General features: G+C 44.0%; 1 protein-coding gene across 2 annotated transcripts in view; it reads right to left on the bottom strand.

Annotated features, from left to right (window-relative positions):
* Positions 1-2,140: 2,140 nt before the first annotated feature.
* The window catches only part of AHNAK (AHNAK nucleoprotein), an 88,155-nt gene continuing 68,464 nt past the window's right edge, over positions 2,141-21,831 (bottom strand). The window contains exons 5-6 of one of the 2 annotated variants that reach the window (XM_070950552.1): positions 18,004-20,953; positions 2,141-17,049 (exon numbers count right to left, since the gene is read on the bottom strand). In XM_070950552.1, coding sequence (XP_070806653.1) covers positions 3,725-17,049; positions 18,004-20,953 — 16,275 coding nt within the window. In that variant the 3' untranslated portion in view covers positions 2,141-3,724. Of the gene's footprint in view, positions 20,954-21,831 lie in introns of both variants that reach the window. The other variant, XM_070950551.1, reaches the window with a different exon arrangement.

The following is a 21,831-nucleotide window of genomic DNA, read 5'->3' as shown; positions in this document are numbered from 1 at the left end:
TGATTCTGGAGATGTTTAAAAATATATCCAGATCTGCTTTTTTAATATCCTCTTTCTGAGGTTTTTTTTTTAAATTTAAAAAAAAATTAATATGATTAAAGTTCTTCTATATGTTGCATGGGGTGTCGTAAGTAAAAAACCACAGTACTTTAAATCTGATTGATTGTGCTTTTGGTTATCTGAGTTGTTTTAGAGCAGGGGTCTCCAAACTTGGCAACTTTAAAACTTGTGGACTTCAACTCCCAGAATTCCTCAGCCAGCAAATGTGATACATTAATGGGATACATTAAATTTAAATGGAAGAGGAAAGGTAAATATGTACTAAGAAAATGATAAATGTTGAATATGATGACAAAATATTCTAAAAAATAATATGAAAGGGTGCTTGGCAATTCCTATTGTGGCTTAATGGCTTTTTCCTGGTTTGGATCTTGAGAATCTACCATTCTGCCTTCCTTTCAAAATATCCTGTCTTGAATGGATCACCAAATCTGCATTTCTACACTTGATTTTAGCCAAAAGGCTGAGAATCTTGCATTTCTAAAAGCTGGCTTCCTCCATATCTGCTGGGGCTATATAAGGAAAGGGGGGGGGGTTGCTTTCTGCCTCTAAAAAAACATGTTTCTCCATTTCTCATTTACGGAAATATAATATTCTGCCTTTTTAAAATATTCCTCAAAATATTTCACTCTTCTAGGAGAGGGGTAGGTAGGGGCTGACTTTTTACACCACCGAGCAACAGTCCCACCAAGGATCCACTCCGACGTTTCGAAGGCAGAGAAAACTTCCTAATATAGGTAGCCCCTGACTTATGACCACAATGGAATCCGAAAGTTCTGTGGCTAAGCGAGACAGTTGCTAAGTGAGTTTGGCTCCATTTTACGACCTTCCTTGCCACAGTTGTTAAGTGAATCACCGCCGTTGTTAAATTAGTCACACGGTGCTTATGTGAATCTGGCTTCCCCATTGACTTTGCTTGTCGGGAGGGAATCACATAACCCGGGATGCTGCAGGCGTCATAAATACGAGTCAAATTTTGATCACATGACTGGGAATGCTGCAATGGTTCAGTGTGAAAAATAGTCATAAGTCACTTTTTTCAGTGCCATCACTAAATGAATGGTTGTTAAGTTGGACTATCTGTGTATTTTATTTATGTCCATGCATATGTTTTTGCTTTTACAGGCCAAAAATGGTGGTTCTCTTAATTCAATATTCAGAGGGATGGAATCAAGATCAAGTGATGGTACTAATCCCACTCTATAAAGCCTTAGTAAGGCCACACCTAGAGTCCTGCATCCAGTTTTGGTCACCACACTATAACAAAGATTTCGAGATTCTGGAAAGAGTGCAGAGAAGAGCAACCAGGATGATGAGGGGACTGGAGGCTAAAACATACGATGAACGGTTGCAGGAACTGGGCATGGCTAGTCTGGTGAAGAGAAGGACCAGGGGAGACAGGAGAGCATCTTCCAATATTTGAGGGGCTGCCATAGAGAGGAGGAAGAGGGTCAAGCTATTTTCCAAAGCACCTTTGAAGGCCAGACAAGGAATAAAATGGATGGAAACTGACCAAGGAGAGATTCAACCTGGAAATAAGGAGGAATTTCCTGACCGTGAGAACAATCAACCCATGGAACAGAAGTTGCCTCCAGAAGTTGTGGGAGCTTCATCCCTGGAAGCTTTCAAGAAGAGACTGGACTGCCACCTGTCAGGAATGATGTAGGGTCTCCTGCTTGGAAAGGGGGTTGGACTAGATGACCTACAAGGTCCCTTCCAACTCTGTTAATCTGTTAATTAATTTAAGGAACGTCTTATGTGCAAACTTCACCTTTGCAGCTAAGTCCTCAACCATAATCGGGACTTAGAATTTCCATTGCTAAGAAGACTGGGCTAAGTTAACTGAGTCGTGTCAGGTGTTACTACCTTCCAACTCTGTTAATCTGTAATCCGTAAATATATCAAACTGACTTTCCAGCTGATTAGGACAATGTTGGTCCCAGCCTGGAAGATCTATTTTTGCCTTTGTAGATTTGTCTGCTCTGTGTTGCTTGAACACCTCGATATTCATATTTAGAGTTGCAAGTGAACAACAAAAAAATCCAGAAAAAGCGCAAATGTTAAAAGGTTAATAAACAGTTTATTTGCATTTTACAAGATCAGTTTCCATACATTCTCAATTAATTTGCCATTAAAGTGCTGAAAAATAGTTTTCTTTGTATTTGTTTTGTTTGATAATCAAGTTACAGTTAATGACAAAAAGATAACAATTTGCATCTGTCGGGAGGAATTAATGACAAAAATATTTGTTCCTCAGCTAAGAGAACTTCTTTTCTTTTACAAAAATAAGAAATATACAGAAACAATTAAGATGACGTCGTAAGGCTTTTTGGCTTGAATTGTTTTGCAACAGCAATGCGTCTTTTGAACAACAAATAAATTACATGTTGGATATTTGGTTGAAGTTGGTTTAGTCGTTTTATCAAACAAAATGAAAAAGTTGTTTTTGTTGGCAAAAAAGCCCAAATTTGACACATCTTAGTTGCTTTCTGTATACGTGCAGTGTTTCTTTTTCATATATCCATAATTTTAAAGGATAAAACATTTTAGCCCCCTGCAGGTAAAAGCAATAATAATAATAATAATAAACCCCTAGTAGTTAAAATTAACACATTTTCATGGATCAACACTGAAGATATTCAGTGAATTGAAATATATATATAATATATCTCAATCAAAGCTTGCTTAGGTAAACATAAAGCTCTTATAGCATATAAAGGACAGTCCTAGGCCTGAACAGAAGAGAAAATTGTCCAAAATACTCCCCAAAAAAACTGTACATCTATCTTCCTTACGGCATAGCTTTAAATATCACATAATCTAGGCTTTTTCAAAATCCATCACGTCTCCGTCTGCCAAAAAAAAAAAAAAAAAAATCACCCATGTTGCTCATCTGTATGTCTGGAATAATTTTTTTATATTGACTGAATTCCAACTGATACAGCCGACAGACCCCGGCCTCTGTTTATTCAAAGGCATTTGCTGCTTTTTTTTTTTTAAAAAAGGTTTTTTTTTTAAAAAATTCTTTATAAAAAAAAAGTTTTTCTTTTTTTAAAAAAGTTTTTCGGTTTTAAAGAAAAGTTTCTTTTTTAAAAAAAGTTTTCCTTTTTTTAAAAAAAGTTTTTCTTTTTTAAAGAAAAGTTTTTTTAAAAAAAGTTTTTCTTTTTTTAAAAAAAGTTTTTCTTTTTTTAAAAAAAGTTTTTCTTTTTTTAAAAAAAGTTTCTTTTCTTGCTGCAATTCAACCAAGACCGTTTGGGAAGAATTTAGGGGTATTCACGTCCCCCAGCAAAGGATCAGAAATTTCTGGTAGGCTCCACGATGCCGCATGTCGTGGCCACACCGTGAAAAAATTTATATATATATAAATTGCTTGCCATCAGCCCTTAGATGACCACGGACGCCGCTGTATCAGTTTGGAATTGATTCAGATCTCCGGAAGATAGAAATCTTTCAGTGGAACCTGCCCTATTCACAGTAAAACAGGAATCACTTTGCTCTCAAAACCTGACTTATTTCACGGTAGATCACCTGTTTCATTGCAAAGTATTTGAAGCCGGAGGGGTGGAAAAATATATATATACAGAGGGAGAAGGAGAGGGCGATGGGGCGAGAGGGACATTATGTACAGGAAAAGGGGCGCTATGTACACAAGCGTTTTCCTGGACTACTCTTTCTTTTTCGCCACCGTCAACTCGACCACCGGCACTCGGAAGCCGGCTTTCGTCCCGCTTTCGTTACTGGAGGACGAGGAGAGCCGAGATTTTTTGGACTCCAAAGAAGCTCCACTGCCTTGGATTCTCCCTGCCTCGTCATCGCTTCCCGTGACCTCGTAAGACCCTTTGCTTTTCGACCCTATCCCCCCAAAAGTGCCAAATTTGAGCTTGGCGTGCTTGCCTTTGTCTCCTTCGTGCTCCAGCGTGCCAGTCGGGGTGGAGTGCGAGGAGTGCTCGTCGCTAAAGGAGGACGACCGGTGCCGAGACTTTTTGGTCTTAAAGAAGGAGAACTTTCCTTTGGGCGAGACGGCGGCTTCCCCTACTTCCACCTCACCTTCTAAGGACCCTAAACTTGCTTTGAGCTCTCCTTCAACTCCGGGCCCAGATGTTGAGACTTCTGGAGAGCCGACACTTCCCTTGGCTTTGGCTTTGGAGAAGGCAAACTTGGGCATTTTGATTTTGGATTTCTTCAATTTCAGGTCAGGTTCTTCCAGCTCAACTGTCCCTGCCTCAACGTGGAGACTCGCTTGTGGCGGTTGGGGAAACTCGACATCGACCCCGACTTCCCTTCCCACCGGTTCCTGCCCCGCCACCACAAATTTTGGCATTTTCATTTTAGGGAAGGAGACCTTCCCAGCTGAGCTTTCTAAATGGCCTTGTGGAGCATCCATCCCAAGAGAAAGACCTTTGATACCTAATTTGGGACCACCGAGATCACCCCCTATCTTTGGTCCAGAAAAGTGAAGGTCCCCTGTTCCTTTGGTGCCCACATGTACCTCTGGCATTTTGGCCTTGGGCCCTTTCAGATTGACCTCAAAATCTGACCCAGAAACCTTTGGACCTGAGACATTGAGGGAAGGTCCTCTTAGACAGATATCCGGGGTCCCAGTGTCCAAGTCCAGGCCAGAAATCTTCATGCCTGGCATTTCCAGTCCAACGTGTTGACCTTTCAAGTCGGTAGCAAACTGGGCATCTCCTTTTAAACTTGGTCCTTTCATGTTCAAATCAAAGTCAGCTTCAGGTCCTTTGATCTGTGGTCCTGAAATGCTGCCTCCCTCACCAGCGATAGCAAACTGAGGAAGTTTCATGCAGGGAAGTTTGACTCCGCCTCCAGAGCCTTCCACCTTGGGGGATGTCATGCTACCAGAAATGCCAAGATCTCCTTTGATCTTTGGTCCTTTCAGATTGATGTCCATCTCGGGTCCAGAGATGCCTCCTTCCGAAGTCATCTTCACTTTCGGCCCTCTCATGTCAACATCTGGAGCTGATAGATTGACGTCTAGACCTGAAGGCTTTTGCATCTGAAACTTCCCTTCAAATCCACCGACACCAACATCTGGCATGCCGACATCTATTTTTGGAGCTTTAATCTCACCAGAAAAACCCAGGTCTTTTCCTATCTTTGGTCCTTTCAGGCTCACGTCCATTTCAGGAATGCTTGCCTCTCCTCCAATTCGTGGGGGAGAGACATCAAGGTGTGCGGAGGGCAACTGTCCTTGAAGGTCTACATCTGGCCCTTCCAGGTTCACTCCTGGCTTCCCAAATTTTGGCAAGCTGAACTTGGGGAATTTCAGCTTCCCTCCTGGGCCTTGGATTTCAGCACTTGGGAGATCAACATCACCTTTCAGCTTTGGTCCTTTCAAATGAACATCGACACCAGGGGCAGAGATGGAAGGTGCGGAAACATCCACAGAAGGTACGTTGACTGATGGACCTTTCAGGTTGATGTCAGGAATGGTAAGGTTGGCCTCAGCGCTGGGGATTCTCAGATCTCCTTCCAATTTGGGACCAGCCAGGCCAACGCTTTCACCTGAGAGCTTGAACTCGGGAGCCTTAAGACCAATATCGGGACCTCCAATGTTAACGCTTCCACTGGGAACGGAAGCTTCAAAACTGGGTGATTTCAGACTGGGTGACGTCACATCTATTCCTGGCATCTTGACTTCTCCTTCCACCTTCGGCATCGAAGCATCGGCCTTGAACATGGGTGATTTGATATCAAACTCAACATCAGGAAATGAGAGTTTCCCAAAGACAGGTTTCTTTCCCTTGGGGGATTTGATGTTGGCATCTGCTTTCAGGGATGCTTCTGGGACCGAGAGGCTTCCTTCCAAATCTGGTGATTTCAAATTGGCGTCCATTTCTCCACTCACATCAAAACCACCCTTCTTGCCTTTGACTTTAGGTCCGCTCATGTGGATTTTGGGCATTTTGAATTTGCTTTTTTTCCCTTTGGCAGAAATGGCAACATCTGGCGACTCAACATTCAGCTCAGCTTCTGGAAGAGACACATCCAAAGTGGGAGATTTCACATCAGCCTTGGGGCCTTTTGCTCCAAAGCCAAATTTCGGCATCTTAAATTTGGGGAGTTTAACATTGCCCTCTGGCCCTTCAACGTTCACATCCGGACATTCCAAGTCAATCTCTGGACCTTTAGCTTCAATTCCTGGTCCTTGGATGGCCATTCCTGGAACGGAGACATCCACATCACCCTTCATCTTGTGACCTTTCAGATTTAAGTCAATTTCTGGCATGGAGATCTGAGGTGTTTTGAAATGCATTTCTGGCATCTTCACCCCAGGGCCCTTCAATTGTCCTTCTCGCCCTTTGATGTCCAAAGTTGGAGCTTCAATTTTCAAATCAGAACCTTTCAACTCTCCTTCAGGCAGGTTGACGTCCAACTGAGGTCCTTCTCCTTTGAACTCAGGGACACCAAATTTAGGGAGCTTCATCTTGGGTAATTTTACTTTTCCATCTGGACCGTGGATATCAACAGTGGGAGCTGCGATGTCAATTTCAGGACCTTTCAAATCTCCTGCGAGTTTCGGTCCAGAGACATCACCTTTCAGACCAAACTGTACATCAGGCATGGAGATTTGGGGTTTTTTAATCTGCATTTCAGGCATCTTAATTTTGGGGCCTTTCCAACTTCCTTCAGGACCTCCAACATCGACGTCTAGTTTGGGACCTCTGATGTCAATGTCGGGGCCCTTCAGATCACCTTCCAAGCTCGGTACGGAGACATCCACGTCTCCTTTCACTCTGGGACCTTTGAGGTTCAAGTCAAAGTCTGGCATGGAGATTTTGGGAGCTTTGATGTTCATTTCAGGCATCTTAAACTTGGGCCCTTTGAGTTTTCCCTCAGGACATTGCAATTCCACATCAGGTACAGAGACATCCAGTTTAGGGCCCTTGATATCAAAATCCGGGCCCTTCAAATCAGTATCTATTTTGGGAGCAGATACATCTAGATCAACATCTCCTTTCAGTTTAGGGCCTCTGAGGTTGAAGTCCACGTCTGGCATGCTGATTTTGGGGGCTTTGATGTTAAATTCAGGCATCTGAAATTTAGGGCCTTTCATTTTGCCTTCAGGTCCTTTAATATCAATGTCAGGAGGATCTATCTGAGGAACATTAATGTCTATTTCTGGACCTTTCAGGTCACCTTCCATCTTTGGCAATGAAACATCCACATCTCCTTTCACTTTTGGACCTTTCAGGTTCAAATCGAAGTCTGGCATGGAGATTTTGGGAGCTTTGATGTTCATTTCAGGCATTTTAAATTTGGGTCCTTTCCACTTCCCTTCAGGTCCTTCAAGATCAACATCTGGAACATCAACGTCTAGCTTGGGCCCTTTGATGTCAATGTCGGGGCCCTTCAGATCACCTTCCAAGCTCGGTACTGAGACATCCACATCTCCTTTCACTCTGGGACCTTTGAGGTTCAAGTCAAAGTCTGGCATGGAGATTTTGGGAGCTTTGATGTGCATTTCAGGCATCTTGAACTTGGGACTTTTCCACTTCCCTTCGGGACCTTCAATTTCTACATCTGGCGCATCAAAGTCCAATTTGGGACCCTTGATATCCACATCTGGACCTTCTAGCTTCGGAACAGAAACATCCACATCTCCCTTCATCTTTGGACCTTTGAGGTTCAGATCAATATCGGGCATTGAGATCTTTGGGGTCTTGAAGTGCATTTCGGGCATCTTAAATTTGGGGCCTTTCACTTTTCCCTCTGGGCCTTCAATGTTCAAACATGGAGCTTCAAGTTCAACTTTTGGGACAGAAACATCAAGATCTCCTTTAGGGAGGCTTACATCCACATCTGGACCTTCCCCTTTGAAGCTGGGCATTCCGAATTTGGGCATTTTGAATTTTGGCATTTTTATTTTTCCTTCTGGTCCATGAAGTTCAACATCAGGTGCATCAATGTCCACTTTGGGACCTTTGATATCCACATCTGGCCCTTTTAGGCCACCTTCTAGCTTAGGAACAGACACATCCACATCTCCTTTCATCTTTGGACCTTTGAGGTTCAGATCAATATCGGGCATTGATATCTTTGGGGTCTTGAAGTGCATCTCAGGCATCTTAAATTTGGGCCCTTTCACTTTTCCTTCTGGCCCTTCAATGTCCATACATGGTGCTTCCAGTTCAACTTTGGGGACAGAAATATCAAGGTCTGCTTTTGGGAGGCTTACATCCACATCTGGGCCTTCCCCTTTGAAGCTGGGCATGCCAAACTTGGGCATCTTGAACTTGGGCATTTTGAGTTTTCCTTCTGGACCATGTAGGTCAACATCTGGAGCATCGATATCTAGCTTTGGACCTTTGATGTCTATTTCTGGGCCTTTCAAATCACCCTCTGGAACTGAGACATTCAGGTCTCCTTTCAGTTTGGGAGCTTTTAGGTTTAAGTCCACATCTGGCATTGACATTTTAGGAGTCTTAAAATGCATCTCTGGCATTTTAAATTTGGGTCCTTTCCACTTCCCTTCTGGGCCTTCAAGATCAACATCTGGAACATCAACGTCTAGCTTGGGCCCTTTGATGTCAATGTCGGGGCCCTTCAGATCACCTTCCAAGCTCGGTACTGAGACATCCACATCTCCTTTCACTCTGGGACCTTTGAGGTTCAAGTCAAAGTCTGGCATGGAGATTTTGGGAGCTTTGATGTGCATTTCGGGCATCTTAAACTTGGGACTTTTCCACTTTCCTTCAGGACCTTCAATTTCTACATCTGGCGCATCAATGTCCAATTTGGGACCCTTGATATCCACATCTGGACCTTCAAGCTTTGGAACAGAAACATCCACATCTCCCTTCATTTTTGGACCTTTGAGGTTCAGATCAATATCGGGCATTGAGATCTTTGGGGTCTTGAAGTGCATTTCAGGCATCTTAAATTTGGGCCCTTTCACTTTTCCTTCTGGGCCTTCAATGTCCAAGCTTGGTGCTTCAAGTTCAACTTTAGGAAGAGAAACATCAAGATCTCCTTTAGGGAGGCTTACATCCACATCTGGGCCTTCCCCTTTGAAGCCGGTCATGCCAAACTTGGGCATCTTGAATTTTGGCATTTTCATTTTTCCTTCTGGTCCATGTAGATCAACATCTGGGAGATCAACGTCCAGCTTTGGACCTTTGATATCCACATCTGGTCCTCTAAGTTCTCCTTGCAGTCCTGGAGCTGAGACATCCAAATCTCCCTTGAGTTTAGGTCCTTTCAGGTTGAAATCCACATCTGGCATTGAAATTTTCGGTGCCTTGATGTTCATGTCCGGCATCTTAAATTTGGGTCCTTTCCACTTTCCTTCTGGGGCCTCCAGTTCAATATCAGGAACATCCACATCAAGTTTAGGTGCTTTGATATCAACCTCTGGACCCTTCAGATCGCCTTCCAATGTTGGTAAGGTCACATCTGCATCTCCTTTTAATTTCGGTCCTTTCAGGTTTAAGTCAAAATCTGGCATGGAAATTTTGGGAGTCTTAAAGTGCATATCAGGCATCTTAAATTTCGGCCCTTTCACTTTTCCTTCTGGGCCTTCAAGGTCAACATCTGGAATGTCAACATCTACTTTTGGACCTTTGATGTCTATTTCCGGACCTTTCAAGTCACCTTCCAGTGTGGGAGCTTTCATATCAATATCTCCTTTGACTTTGTGGCCTTTCAAATTCAAGTCAAAATCTGGCATGGAAATTTTGGGACTCTTAAAATGCATGTCGGGCATCTTAAACCTGGGCCCTTTCAGTTTTCCTTCTGGGCCTTCAAGGTCAACATCTGGAAAGTCAACGTCTACTTTTGGACCTTTGATATCAACATCAGGGCCTTTCAAGTCACCCTCCAATTTTGGCACAGAGACATCGATGTCTCCCTTCAATTTTGGGCCTTTCAGATTCAGGTCTATGTCCGGCATTGAAATTTTCGGAGTTTTGATTTGCATTTCTGGCATCTTAATCCTCGGACCTTTCAGCGTCCCCTCTGGCCCTTCTAAGTCAGGAGTTTCAATGTCCACTTTGGGGCCCGACAGGTCAAGATCAGCTTTGGGAAGGGTTACATCCACATCGGGAGCTTCTGCTTTGATGCCTGGGATTCCAAATTTGGGCATTTTAAACTTAGGCATTTTGAGTTTGCCTTCAGGGCCATGAAGATCAACTTCTGGTGCACCAACCTCCATCTTGGGGCCTTTGATATCTATTTCAGGGGCTTTCAAATCTCCTTCCAAGCTTGGTGCAGAAACATTCAGGTCCCCTTTTAATTTAGACCCTTTCAAATTTAATTCCACATCAGGCATAAAGGTTTTAGGGGAGGAAATATTCAATGACGGCATTTTAAATTTAGAACCTTTTGCTTTTCCTTGGATATCCACATCTGGACTCTGAACACCCACTTTTGGTCCTGAGATATCAACATCCGGTTTCTTAACCTTCACATCAACTTCAGGTGTATGAAGTTTGGGGCCAGAAAAATTGAACCTGGGAAGTTTAAATCTTGATTTCTTTGGTTTTGCTTCAATGTCTACTTTTGGTGTCTCCAGTTCGACTTCAGGTCCTTTCAATGCAATGTCTGATCCTTTGATGTCACCTCCTACATCTCCTTTGAGTTTTGGGCCTTTCAAATTCAAATCAATATCTGGCATTGAGATTTTGGGGACGTTAAAATGCATTTCCGGCATCTTCATTTTGGGGCCTTTCAGTTTTCCTTCCGGGTGTTCGATTTCCAGATCAGGTGTTTCAATATCTAGTTTGGGACCAGATATATCCACTTCTCCCTTGGGTATGGTCACATCCACTGAAGGACCTTCTCCTTTAAATCCAGGCATCCCAAACTTGGGCATTTTAAATTTGGGCAGCTTGATTTTACCCTCTGGACCATGCAAATCAACATCGGGCATGTCAATGTCCACTTTGGGGCCTTGAATGTCCACATCAGGGCCTTTCAGGTCACCTTCCAACTTTGGCACACAAACATCCACATCTCCTTTCACTTTGGGTCCTTTCAGGTTCAAATCGAAGTCTGGCATGGAGATTTTGGGAGCTTTGATGTTCATTTCAGGCATTTTAAATTTGGGTCCTTTCCACTTCCCTTCAGGTCCTTCAAGATCAATATCTGGAACGTCAACGTCTAGCTTGGGCCCTTTGATGTCCATGTCGGGGCCCTTCAGATCACCTTCCAAGCTCGGTACTGAGACATCCACGTCTCCTTTCACTCTGGGACCTTTGAGGTTCAAGTCAAAGTCTGGCATGGAGATTTTGGGAGCTTTGATGTGCATTTCGGGCATCTTAAACTTGGGACTTTTCCACTTCCCTTCAGGACCTTCAATTTCTACATCTGGTGCATCAATGTCCAATTTGGGACCCCGGATATCCACATCTGGGCCTTTCAGATCTCCTTCCAGTTTCGGAACAGAAACATCCACATCACCCTTCAGTTTTGGACCTTTGAGGTTCAGGTCAAAATCTGGCATGGAAATCTTTGGAGTTTTGATGTGCATTTCGGGCATCTTAAATTTAGGACCTTTTATCTTTCCCTCTGGTGCTTCCATACTTATATCAGGGGCATTAATATCTAATTGGGGTGCTTTAATATCGAGTTCTGGCACCTTCACATCCCCCTCTAGCTTCGGCACAGAAACATCCACATCTCCCTTCATTTTAGGACCTTTCAAATTCAAGTCAAAATCTGGCATGGAAATTTTGGGAGCTTTGATGTTCATTTCAGGCATCTTAAATTTGGGCCCTTTCCATTTCCCTTCTGGTCCTTCTATATCAACATCAGGGACGTCAATACCTAGTTTGGGACCTTTGATATCCACACTTGGGCCTTTCAAATCCCCCTCCACCGTTGGTATAGATACATCGGCTTCTACTTTAGGTTTCCTCCAGTTCAAATCTATATCAGGCATTGAGATTTTGGGAACATTAAAATGCATTTCAGGCATCTTAAACTTAGGACCTTTAAGTTTTCCTTCAGGCCCTTCAAGGTCAACTTCAGGAAGATCAACACCAACTTTGGGCCCTTTGATGTTCACATCAGGGCCTTTCAGGTCACCTTCCAACTTTGGCACAGAAACATCCACATCTCCTTTCACTTTTGGACCTTTCAGGTTCAAATCGAAGTCTGGCATGGAGATTTTGGGAGCTTTGATGTTCATTTCAGGCATTTTAAATTTGGGTCCTTTCCACTTCCCTTCTGGGCCTTCAAGATCAACATCTGGAACGTCAACGTCTAGTTTGGGCCCTTTGATGTCAATGTCGGGGCCCTTCAGATCACCTTCCAAGCTTGGAACTGAGACATCCACATCTCCTTTCACTCTGGGACCTTTGAGGTTCAAGTCAAAGTCTGGCATGGAGATTTTGGGAGCTTTGATGTGCATTTCGGGCATCTTAAACTTGGGACTTTTCCACTTTCCTTCAGGACCTTCAATTTCTACATCTGGTGCATCAATATCCAATTTGGGACCCTTGATATCCACATCTGGACCTTCTAGCTTTGGAACAGAAACATCCACATCTCCCTTCATCTTTGGACCTTTGAGGTTCAGATCAATATCGGGCATTGAGATCTTTGGGGTCTTGAAGTGCATTTCGGGCATCTTAAATTTGGGCCCTTTTACTTTTCCTTCTGGCCCTTCAATGTCCAAACTTGGTCCTTCAAGTTCAACCTTTGGCCCAGAAACATCAAGATCTCCTTTGGGGAGGCTTACGTCCACATCTGGGCCTTCTCCTTTGAAGCCAGGCATGCCAAACTTGGGCATCTTGAACTTAGGCATTTTCAATTTTCCTTCTGGTCCATGAAGTTCAACATCAGGTGCATCAATGTCCACTTTGGGGCCTTTGATATCCACATCTGGCCCTTTTAGGCCACCTTCTAGCTTAGGAACAGACACATCCACATCTCCTTTCAGTTTTGGACCCTTGAGGTTCAGATCAATGTCAGGCATTGAGATCTTTGGGGTCTTGAAGTGCATTTCGGGCATCTTAAACTTGGACCCTTTCACTTTTCCTTCTGGCCCTTCAATGTCCAAACTTGGTCCTTCAAGTTCAACCTTTGGCCCAGAAACATCAAGATCTCCTTTGGGGAGGCTTACGTCCACATCTGGGCCTTCTCCTTTGAAGCCAGGCATGCCAAACTTGGGCATCTTGAACTTAGGCATTTTCAACTTTCCTTCTGGTCCATGAAGTTCAAAATCAGGTGCATCAATATCCAGTTTGGGACCTTTGATATCCACATCTGGCCCTTTTAGGCCACCTTCCAGCGTAGGAACAGACACATCCACATCTCCCTTCAGCTTTGGACCTTTCAGGTTGAAATCAACATCTGGCATGGAAATCTTTGGAGCTTTGATGTGCATCTCAGGCATCTTAAATTTGGGCCCTTTCACTTTTCCTTCTGGGCCTTCAATGTCCAAACCTGGTCCTTCAAGTTCAACCTTGGGACCAGAAAGATCAAGATCTCCTTTAGGGAGGTTTACATCCACATCTGGACCTTCCCCTTTGAAGCTGGGCATTCCAAATTTGGGCATTTTGAATTTGGGCATCTTCAATTTTCCTTCTGGTCCATGAAGCTCAACATCAGGTGCATCAATGTCCATTTTGGGTCCTTTGATATCTACATCTGGGGCTTTCAAGTCAGCTTCCAGCTTTGGGACAGAAACATCAACATCTCCCTTCAGCTTTGGACCTTTGAGGTTTAAGTCTACATCTGGCATGGAGAACTTTGGAGCTTTGATGTGCATTTCAGGCATCTTAAACTTGGGACTTTTCCACTTCCCTTCAGGACCTTCAATTTCTACATCAGGTGCATCAATATCGAATTTGGGACCTTTGATATCCACATCTGGACCTTCTAGCTTTGGAACAGAAACATCCACATCTCCTTTCATCTTTGGACCTTTGAGGTTCAGATCAATATCGGGCATTGATATCTTTGGTGTCTTGAAGTGCATTTCGGGCATCTTAAACTTGGGACCTTTCACTTTTCCCTCTGGGCCCTCAATGTCCAAGCTTGGTGCTTCAAGCTCAACTTTGGGAAGAGAAACATCAAGGTCTCCTTTGGGGAGGCTTACATCCACATCTGGACCTTCTCCTTTGAAGCCTGGCATGCCAAACTTTGGCATCTTGAACTTTGGCATTTTGAATTTTCCTTCTGGTCCATGTAGGTCAACATCTGGGACATCAACATCGAGTTTTGGACCTTTGATATCAATTTCTGGACCTTTCAAATCTCCTTCCAGTTTAGGAATTGAAACATCAGCATCACCTTTGACTTTAGAACCTTTTAGGTTTAAGTCTATGTCTGGCATTGAGATTTTGGGAGCCTTTGGAGCTTTCATGTGCATTTCAGGCATCTTAAACTTCGGAGTTTTCCACTTTCCTTCAGGACCTTCAATTTCAAGATCCGGTGCATCTATATCCAGTTTGGGCCCTTTGATATCCACATCTGGCCCTTTTAGGCCACCTTCCAGCTTTGGAACAGAAACATCAACATCTCCCTTCAGCTTTGGACCTTTGAGATTGAAATCAACATCTGGCATGGAGATTTTTGGAGCTTTGATGTGCATTTCAGGCATCTTAAATTTGGGCCCTTTCACTTTGCCTTCTGGGCCTTCAATATCCAAACTTGGTCCTTCAAGTTCAACTTTTGGACCAGAAAGATCGAGATCTCCTTTAGGGAGGCTTACATCCACATCTGGACCTTCCCCCTTGAAGCTGGGCATTCCAAATTTGGGCATTTTGAATTTGGGCATCTTCAACTTTCCTTCTGGTCCATGAAGTTCAACATCAGGTGCATCAATGTCCAGTTTGGGACTTTTGATATCCACATCTGGCCCTTTAAGGCCACCTTCAAGCTTAGGAACAGACACATCCACATCTCCCTTCAGCTTTGGACCTTTCAGGTTGAAATCAACATCTGGCATAGAGATCTTTGGAGCTTTGACGTGCATTTCAGGCATCTTAAATTTGGGCCCTTTCACTTTTCCTTCTGGGCCTTCAATGTCCAAACTTGGTCCTTCAAGTTCAACTTTTGGACCAGAAAGATCAAAATCTCCTTTAGGGAGACTTACATCCGCATCTGGACCTTCCCCTTTGAAGCTGGGCATTCCAAATTTGGGCATTTTGAATTTGGGCATCTTCAACTTTCCTTCTGGTCCATGAAGTTCAACATTAGGTGCATCAATATCCATTTTGGGACCTTTGATATCTATATCTGGGGCTTTCAGGTCACCTTCCAGCTTTGGGACAGTAACATCAACATCTCCCTTCAGTTTTGGACCTTTGAGGTTCAGATCAACATCTGGCATAGAGATCTTTGGAGCTTTGATGTGCATTTCAGGCATTTTAAATTTGGGCCCTTTCACTTTTCCTTCTGGACATTCTAAGTGAACGTCTGGTGCTTCCACATCCAGTTTAGGAGACTTTATATCAATTTGAGGTCCTTCAAGATTGCCTCCAATATTTGGTACAGTTACATCCATGTGTCCTCTTGCTCCAGGTCCTTTGATGTTCAAGTCTACATCAGGCATGGAGATCTTCGGTGCTTTGATATTTAGTTTTGGCATCTTAAATTTTGAACCTTTCAGCTTTCCTTCAGGACCTTCAATATCAAGTTCTGGAGCTTCCACATCTATCTTTGGACCTGAGATGTCAATTTCTCCCTTTGGCAAGCTTACGTCTACATCAGGGCTTTCTAGTTTTGGGCTTGAAACAGTAAAAATTGGCATCTTCAATTTTGGCATTTTTAATTTCCCCTCACTGTGGAGATCAACGTCTGGACCACTTAGCTCTACTGTAGGCCTCTTGATATCAACGCTGGGTCCCTTGAAATCTCCTTCTAATGTTGGAATAGAAACATCCATATCACTTTTCACTTTTGGACCTTTCAGATTGAAGTCAATATCTGGCATGGAGACTTTGGGTGTTTTGAAATGCATTTCAGGCATTTTAAACTTTGAACCTTTCAGTTTTCCTTCTGGGCCTTCAAGGTCCACACTTGGCATATCAATATCTATTTTTGGCCCTGAAACATCCAAATCTCCTTTGGGAAGGCTCACATTAACATCAGGACCCTCTCCTTTCAACCCAGGTGTTCCGAATTTTGGTAGCTTCATTTTAGGCATCTTCAACTTGGCTTCTGGGCCTTCGAGTTCAACATCTGGGAGACCTATATCCAATTTTGGTGCAGCAAGATTGGGTCCTTTCAAATCTCCTTCTAGTTTTGGAACTGTTACATCCATTTCACCCTTCATTTTGGGGACTTTGAGATCCAGATCTACATCTGGCATGGAGATTTTGGGACCTTTAATATTCAGTTTTGGCATTTTGAATTTGGATCCTTTAATTTTTCCTTCAGGACCTTCCAGCTCTACATCAGGGACATCAACATCTAGTTTAGGACCTTCAATATCAACCTGGGGTCCTTTAAGTTCACCTTCTATTTTTGGTCCAGAAATATCTGCATTCCCTTTCCATTTTGGCCCTTTTAGATTCAAATCAACATCTGGCATTGATATTTTTGGTGCATGAATATTAAAGTCAGGCATCTTAAATTTGGATCCTTTTAGTTTTCCTTCTGGGCCTTCAATGTCCAAACTTGGTGCTGCTACATCAACTGTTGGAACAGAAACATCAAGCTCTGCTTTGGGGAGGTCTAAATCCATATCCGGACCTTCTCCTTTGAAGCTGGGTATTCCAAACTTAGGCATTTTGAATTTTGGCATCTTCAATTTCCCTTCTGGTCCATGTAGGTCAACATCTGGTGCTTCAATATCTAATTTTGGACCTTTGATATCAATTTCTGGACCTTTTATGTCACCTTTTAATTTTGGAATAGAAACATCAATGTCTCCTGTGAGTTTGGGCCCCTTTAAATTTAAATCTGTGTCTGGCATGGAGATTTTAGGACCTTTAACATGCATTTCTGGCATTTGGACTTTGGGACCTTTAATTTTGCCTTCTGGTGCTCCAAGGTCCCATCCTGGGGCTGTAATATCTACTTTTGGACCAGAGAAGTCAAGGCTGCCCTGGGTAACACCAATGTCCACATCAGGAACTTCACCTTTCAAGCTGGGCACACCAAATTTGGGCATTTTCAATTTGGGCATTTTCAGTCCAGGGCCATGAAGGTCAACATCTGGTGCTACAATGTCTACTTTCGGAGCCTTGATGTCGACAGCTGGGCCCTTCAGTTCTCCTTCCACTCTTGGTATGGAAACGCCCATGTCCCCCTTGACTTTGGGGCCTTTCAAATTTAGGTCAATGTCCGGAATGGAGATTTGTGGAGTTTTGATATGAGGCCCTTTCAGTTGACCTGAAGGAGCTTTGAAGCCAATGTCAGGAGCCACAACATCCACTTTGGGGCCTTTGAGATCTATCTGTGGGCCCTTCAAGCTGCCTTCTAGTTTGGGCACAGAAACATCCACATCACCCTTTAATGCTGGCCCTTTCAGGCTCAGGTCAAAATCTGGAACTGAAATCTTTGGTGCCTCAATATCCAATCTTGGGGCTGCAATATCTACTTTAGGACCCGAGATGTCAAGGCTGCCCTGGGGAAGATTGATGTCCACATCAGGAATGTCAGGTTTCAAGCTGGGCATGCCAAACCTGGGCATTTTCAATTTGGGCATTTTGAGTCCAGAGCCATGAAGGTCAACATCTGGTGCAACAATGTCTACTTTCGGAGCCTTGATGTCCACAGCTGGGCCCTTCAGTTCTCCCTCCATTCTTGGTATGGAAACACCCATATCCCCCTTGACTTTGGGGCCTTTCAAATTTAGGTCAATGTCTGGAATCGAGATTTGTGGAGTTTTGATATGAGGCCCTTTCAGTTGACCTGAAGGAGCTTTGACGCCAATGTCAGGAGCCACAATGTCCACTTTGGGGCCTTTGAGGTCTATCTGTGGGCCCTTCAAACTGCCTTCTACTTTGGGTACAGAAACATCCACATCACCCTTTAATGCTGGCCCTTTCAGGCTCAGGTCGAAATCTGGAACCTTTGGTGCCTCAACATGTAATCCTGGCATCTTGACTTTAGGGCCTTTAATTTTGCCTTCTGGTGCTCCAAGGTCCCATCCTGGAGCTGCAATATCTACTTTCGGACCAGAGAAGTCAAGGCTGCCCTGGGTAACACCGATGTCCACATCAGGAACTTCACCTTTCAAACTGGGCACACCAAATTTGGGCATTTTCAATTTGGGCATTTTCAGTCCAGGGCCATGAAGGTCAACATCTGGTGCTACAATGTCTATTTTAGGACCCTTGATGTCCACAGCTGGGCCCTTCAGTTCTCCCTCCATTCTTGGTATGGAAACACCCATGTCCCCCTTGACTTTGGGGCCTTTCAAATTTAGGTCAATGTCTGGAATCGAGATTTGTGGAGTTTTGATATGAGGCCCTTTCAGTTGACCTGAAGGAGCTTTGACGCCAATGTCAGGAGCCACAATGTCCACTTTGGGGCCTTTGAGGTCTATCTGTGGGCCCTTCAAGCTGCCTTCTACTTTGGGTACAGAAACATCCACATCACCCTTTAATGCTGGCCCTTTCAGGCTCAGGTCGAAATCTGGAACCTTTGGTGCCTCAACATGTAATCCTGGCATCTTGACTTTAGGGCCTTTAATTTTGCCTTCTGGTGCTCCAAGGTCCCATCCTGGAGCTGCAATATCTACTTTCGGACCAGAAAAGTCAAGGCTGCCCTGGGTAACACCGATGTCCACATCAGGAACTTCACCTTTCAAACTGGGCACACCAAATTTGGGCATTTTCAATTTGGGCATTTTCAGTCCAGGGCCATGAAGATCAACGTCTGGCGCTACAATGTCTACTTTAGGAGCCTTGATGTCCACAGCTGGGCCCTTCAGTTCTCCCTCCATTCTTGGTATGGAAACACCCATGTCCCCCTTGACTTTGGGGCTTTTCAAATTTAGGTCAATGTCCGGAATGGAGATTTGTGGAGTTTTAATATGAGGCCCTTTCAGTTGACCTGAAGGAGCTTTGAAGCCAATGTCAGGAGCCACAACGTCCACTTTGGGGCCTTTGAGATCTATCTGTGGGCCCTTCAAGCTGCCTTCTAGTTTGGGCACAGAAACATCCACATCACCCTTTAATGCTGGCCCTTTCAGGCTCAGGTCAAAATCTGGAACTGAAATCTTTGGTGCCTCAATATCCAATCTTGGTGCTGCAATATCTACTTTAGGACCTGAAATGTCAAGGCTGCCCTGGGGAAGACTGATGTCCACATCAGGAACATCAGGTTTCAAGCTGGGCACGCCAAATTTGGGCATTTTCAATTTGGGCATTTTGAGTCCAGGGCCATGAAGGTCAACATCTGGTGCAACAATGTCTACTTTCGGAGCCTTGATGTCCACAGCTGGGCCCTTTAGTTCTCCTTCCATTCTTGGTATGGAAACACCCATGTCCCCCTTGACTTTGGGGCCTTTCAAATTTAGGTCAATGTCCGGAATGGAGATTTGTGGAGTTTTGATATGAGGCCCTTTCAGTTGACCTGAAGGAGGTTTGACGCCAATGTCAGGAGCAGCAATGTCCACTTTGGGGGCTTTGATGTCAATCTGCGGGCCCTTCAGGTCGCCTTCCAGTTTGGGCACAGAAACATCCACATCACCCTTTAATGCTGGCCCTTTTAGGTTGAAGTCAACATCTGGCACAGCAACCGGTGTAGTTTTCACAGAGGGCATTGAGATATGTGGACCTTTGAATGGTCCACCAAGGTCCACTTTGGTGCCCTCATTACTCATACTAGGGCCTTTCAAGCCCCCTTCAATCTTTGGCCCTGAAATATGTATAGCTCCTTTTCCTTTGGGACTTTTAAGATTCAAGTCAATATCTGACATAGAGATTTTGGGTGTCTGTCCACTAATCTCAATCCCTCCTTTTGGAACATTGATATCGGCTGTGGGGCCTGAAACAGAAAATTTAGGCATATCCATGTGGTGTATTTTAAATTTGTCTTCACTCTCTTCAAGTCCAATGTCTGGAGACCCAAAATCCATCTTTGATTTCACCCCACCTTTCAAATCCAGTCCTTTTACACCCATATCCAACTTTGGTTCTGGTATTCCTCTGCTCGCGACTGCAACTTTGGGGCCTTCTGGAAATCCTCCTGGACCTTTGATTGTCACAGATGGACCTGCTGCATCAAGCTGAGGAACTTCAATGTCAGCACTTGGAGATGATATTCCAAATTTGGGCATTCTCATTGCAGGGAATGTAAGATTTCCTTTGCTTTCATCACCGAGACCTGGACTTGTCATCTTGCCTTCAATGCCTGAGGTAGGGACTTTTACCCCTGCGCCTTGCAACCCTCCCAATTCCCCTTTAATTTTAGGGCCTTTCATATCGAATTGCAGTCTGTCCCCTGTTTTCCCATTGATTTCAGGGCTGCTGAAGTCTGTCTGACCTCTCAAACCTATACCCTTGATGTTGGAGACTTGGATATCAGTTTTCCCCACCTTTGGCTGCCCCACAAGGGTATCGGGAACACCTGCCTCCAATTTTCGGGAAGGCAAGTCAATAGTTGGTCCAGAATATGTCACATCATAAAATTTCCCTCCTTCGTGGGAGGTTTTTCCATAGCTGGTTCTCCCAGGTGAATCCACGTGTGGGATCTTGATGACAGTTTTCCCAGGCTCTGATTCAATTCCAACTTTAGAAATCTGGGTAAGTTCATGTTTAGGAATTTTGATCTTAAACTCAGGACTGCTGATGTCAATCTCTTTGGCACCTTCGTGGCCGGTAACATCGACAGTGTAAGCTGTGACTCTTTTGGTGACTGTGATGGTCCTGCTTTGAGTTCCTTCATGCTCGACTTCTATGCCATCTTCTGATTTAAGGCGAGGTTTAATTTTCGTGGTGTAAATCCGCTGGTACTCTTCGTCATCTCCACTCTGAAAGGGAAAGGAATTGTGTCATCAAACTTTCTGCTCAAATTATTGTGCTTCTACAGGCAATCACCAATAACAATCTGTATCAAAACAACATCCTAAAATGTCTACAGTGACGAGTCTCATCATTTCACTTCAAATATTCTTGCTTAGAACATAAAATAATAGGGTTCGAAGAGACCCTATTGGTCCCATAAAATATGTTGGAAGGGAAGGTTGGAGGTCTTCTGGACAACCAGCTAAATATGAGCCAGTAGTGTGTGGCGGCTGCCAAAAAAGCCAATGCAATCCTAAATTGCATTAACAGAGGGATACAATCAAGATCAAGTGAGGTACTAATACCACTCTATAAAGCCTTAGTAAGACCACACCAAGAATACTGCATCCAGTTTTGGTCACCACACCATAAAAAAGATGTTGAGACTCTAGAAAAAGTGCAGAGAAGAGCAACCAGGATGATTTTAGGGGACTGGAGGCTAAAACATATGATGAACAGCTGCATGGTTATTCTAGGGAAGAGAAGGACCAGGGGAGACATAATAACATCTTCCAATATTTGAGGGGCTGCCACAGAGAGGAGGAAGGGGGTCAAGCTATTTTCCAAAGCACCTAAAGGCCAGACAAGGAACAATGGATGGAAACTGAACAAGGAGAGATTCAACCTGGAAATAAGGAGGAATTTTCTGACAGTGAGAACAATTAACCCATGGAACAGGGGTTGCCTTCATAAGTTGTGGGAGCTTTATCACTGGAAGCTTTCAAGAGACTCCTGCTTGGGCAGGGAGTTGGACTAGATGACCTGCAAGGCCCCTTCCAACTCTGTTAATCTGTAAACCCCTTGCTCAAGCAGGAGACCCTGTACTATTCTGGACAAATGGCTG

Source organism: Pituophis catenifer, unplaced genomic scaffold (assembly GCF_029215685.1).
Source record: "Pituophis catenifer annectens isolate HBS135680 unplaced genomic scaffold, rPitCat1.0.hap2 SCAF_10, whole genome shotgun sequence".
Taxonomy (NCBI): Eukaryota; Metazoa; Chordata; class Lepidosauria; order Squamata; family Colubridae; genus Pituophis; species Pituophis catenifer.
This window is presented reverse-complemented; position numbering and strand designations above follow the sequence as displayed.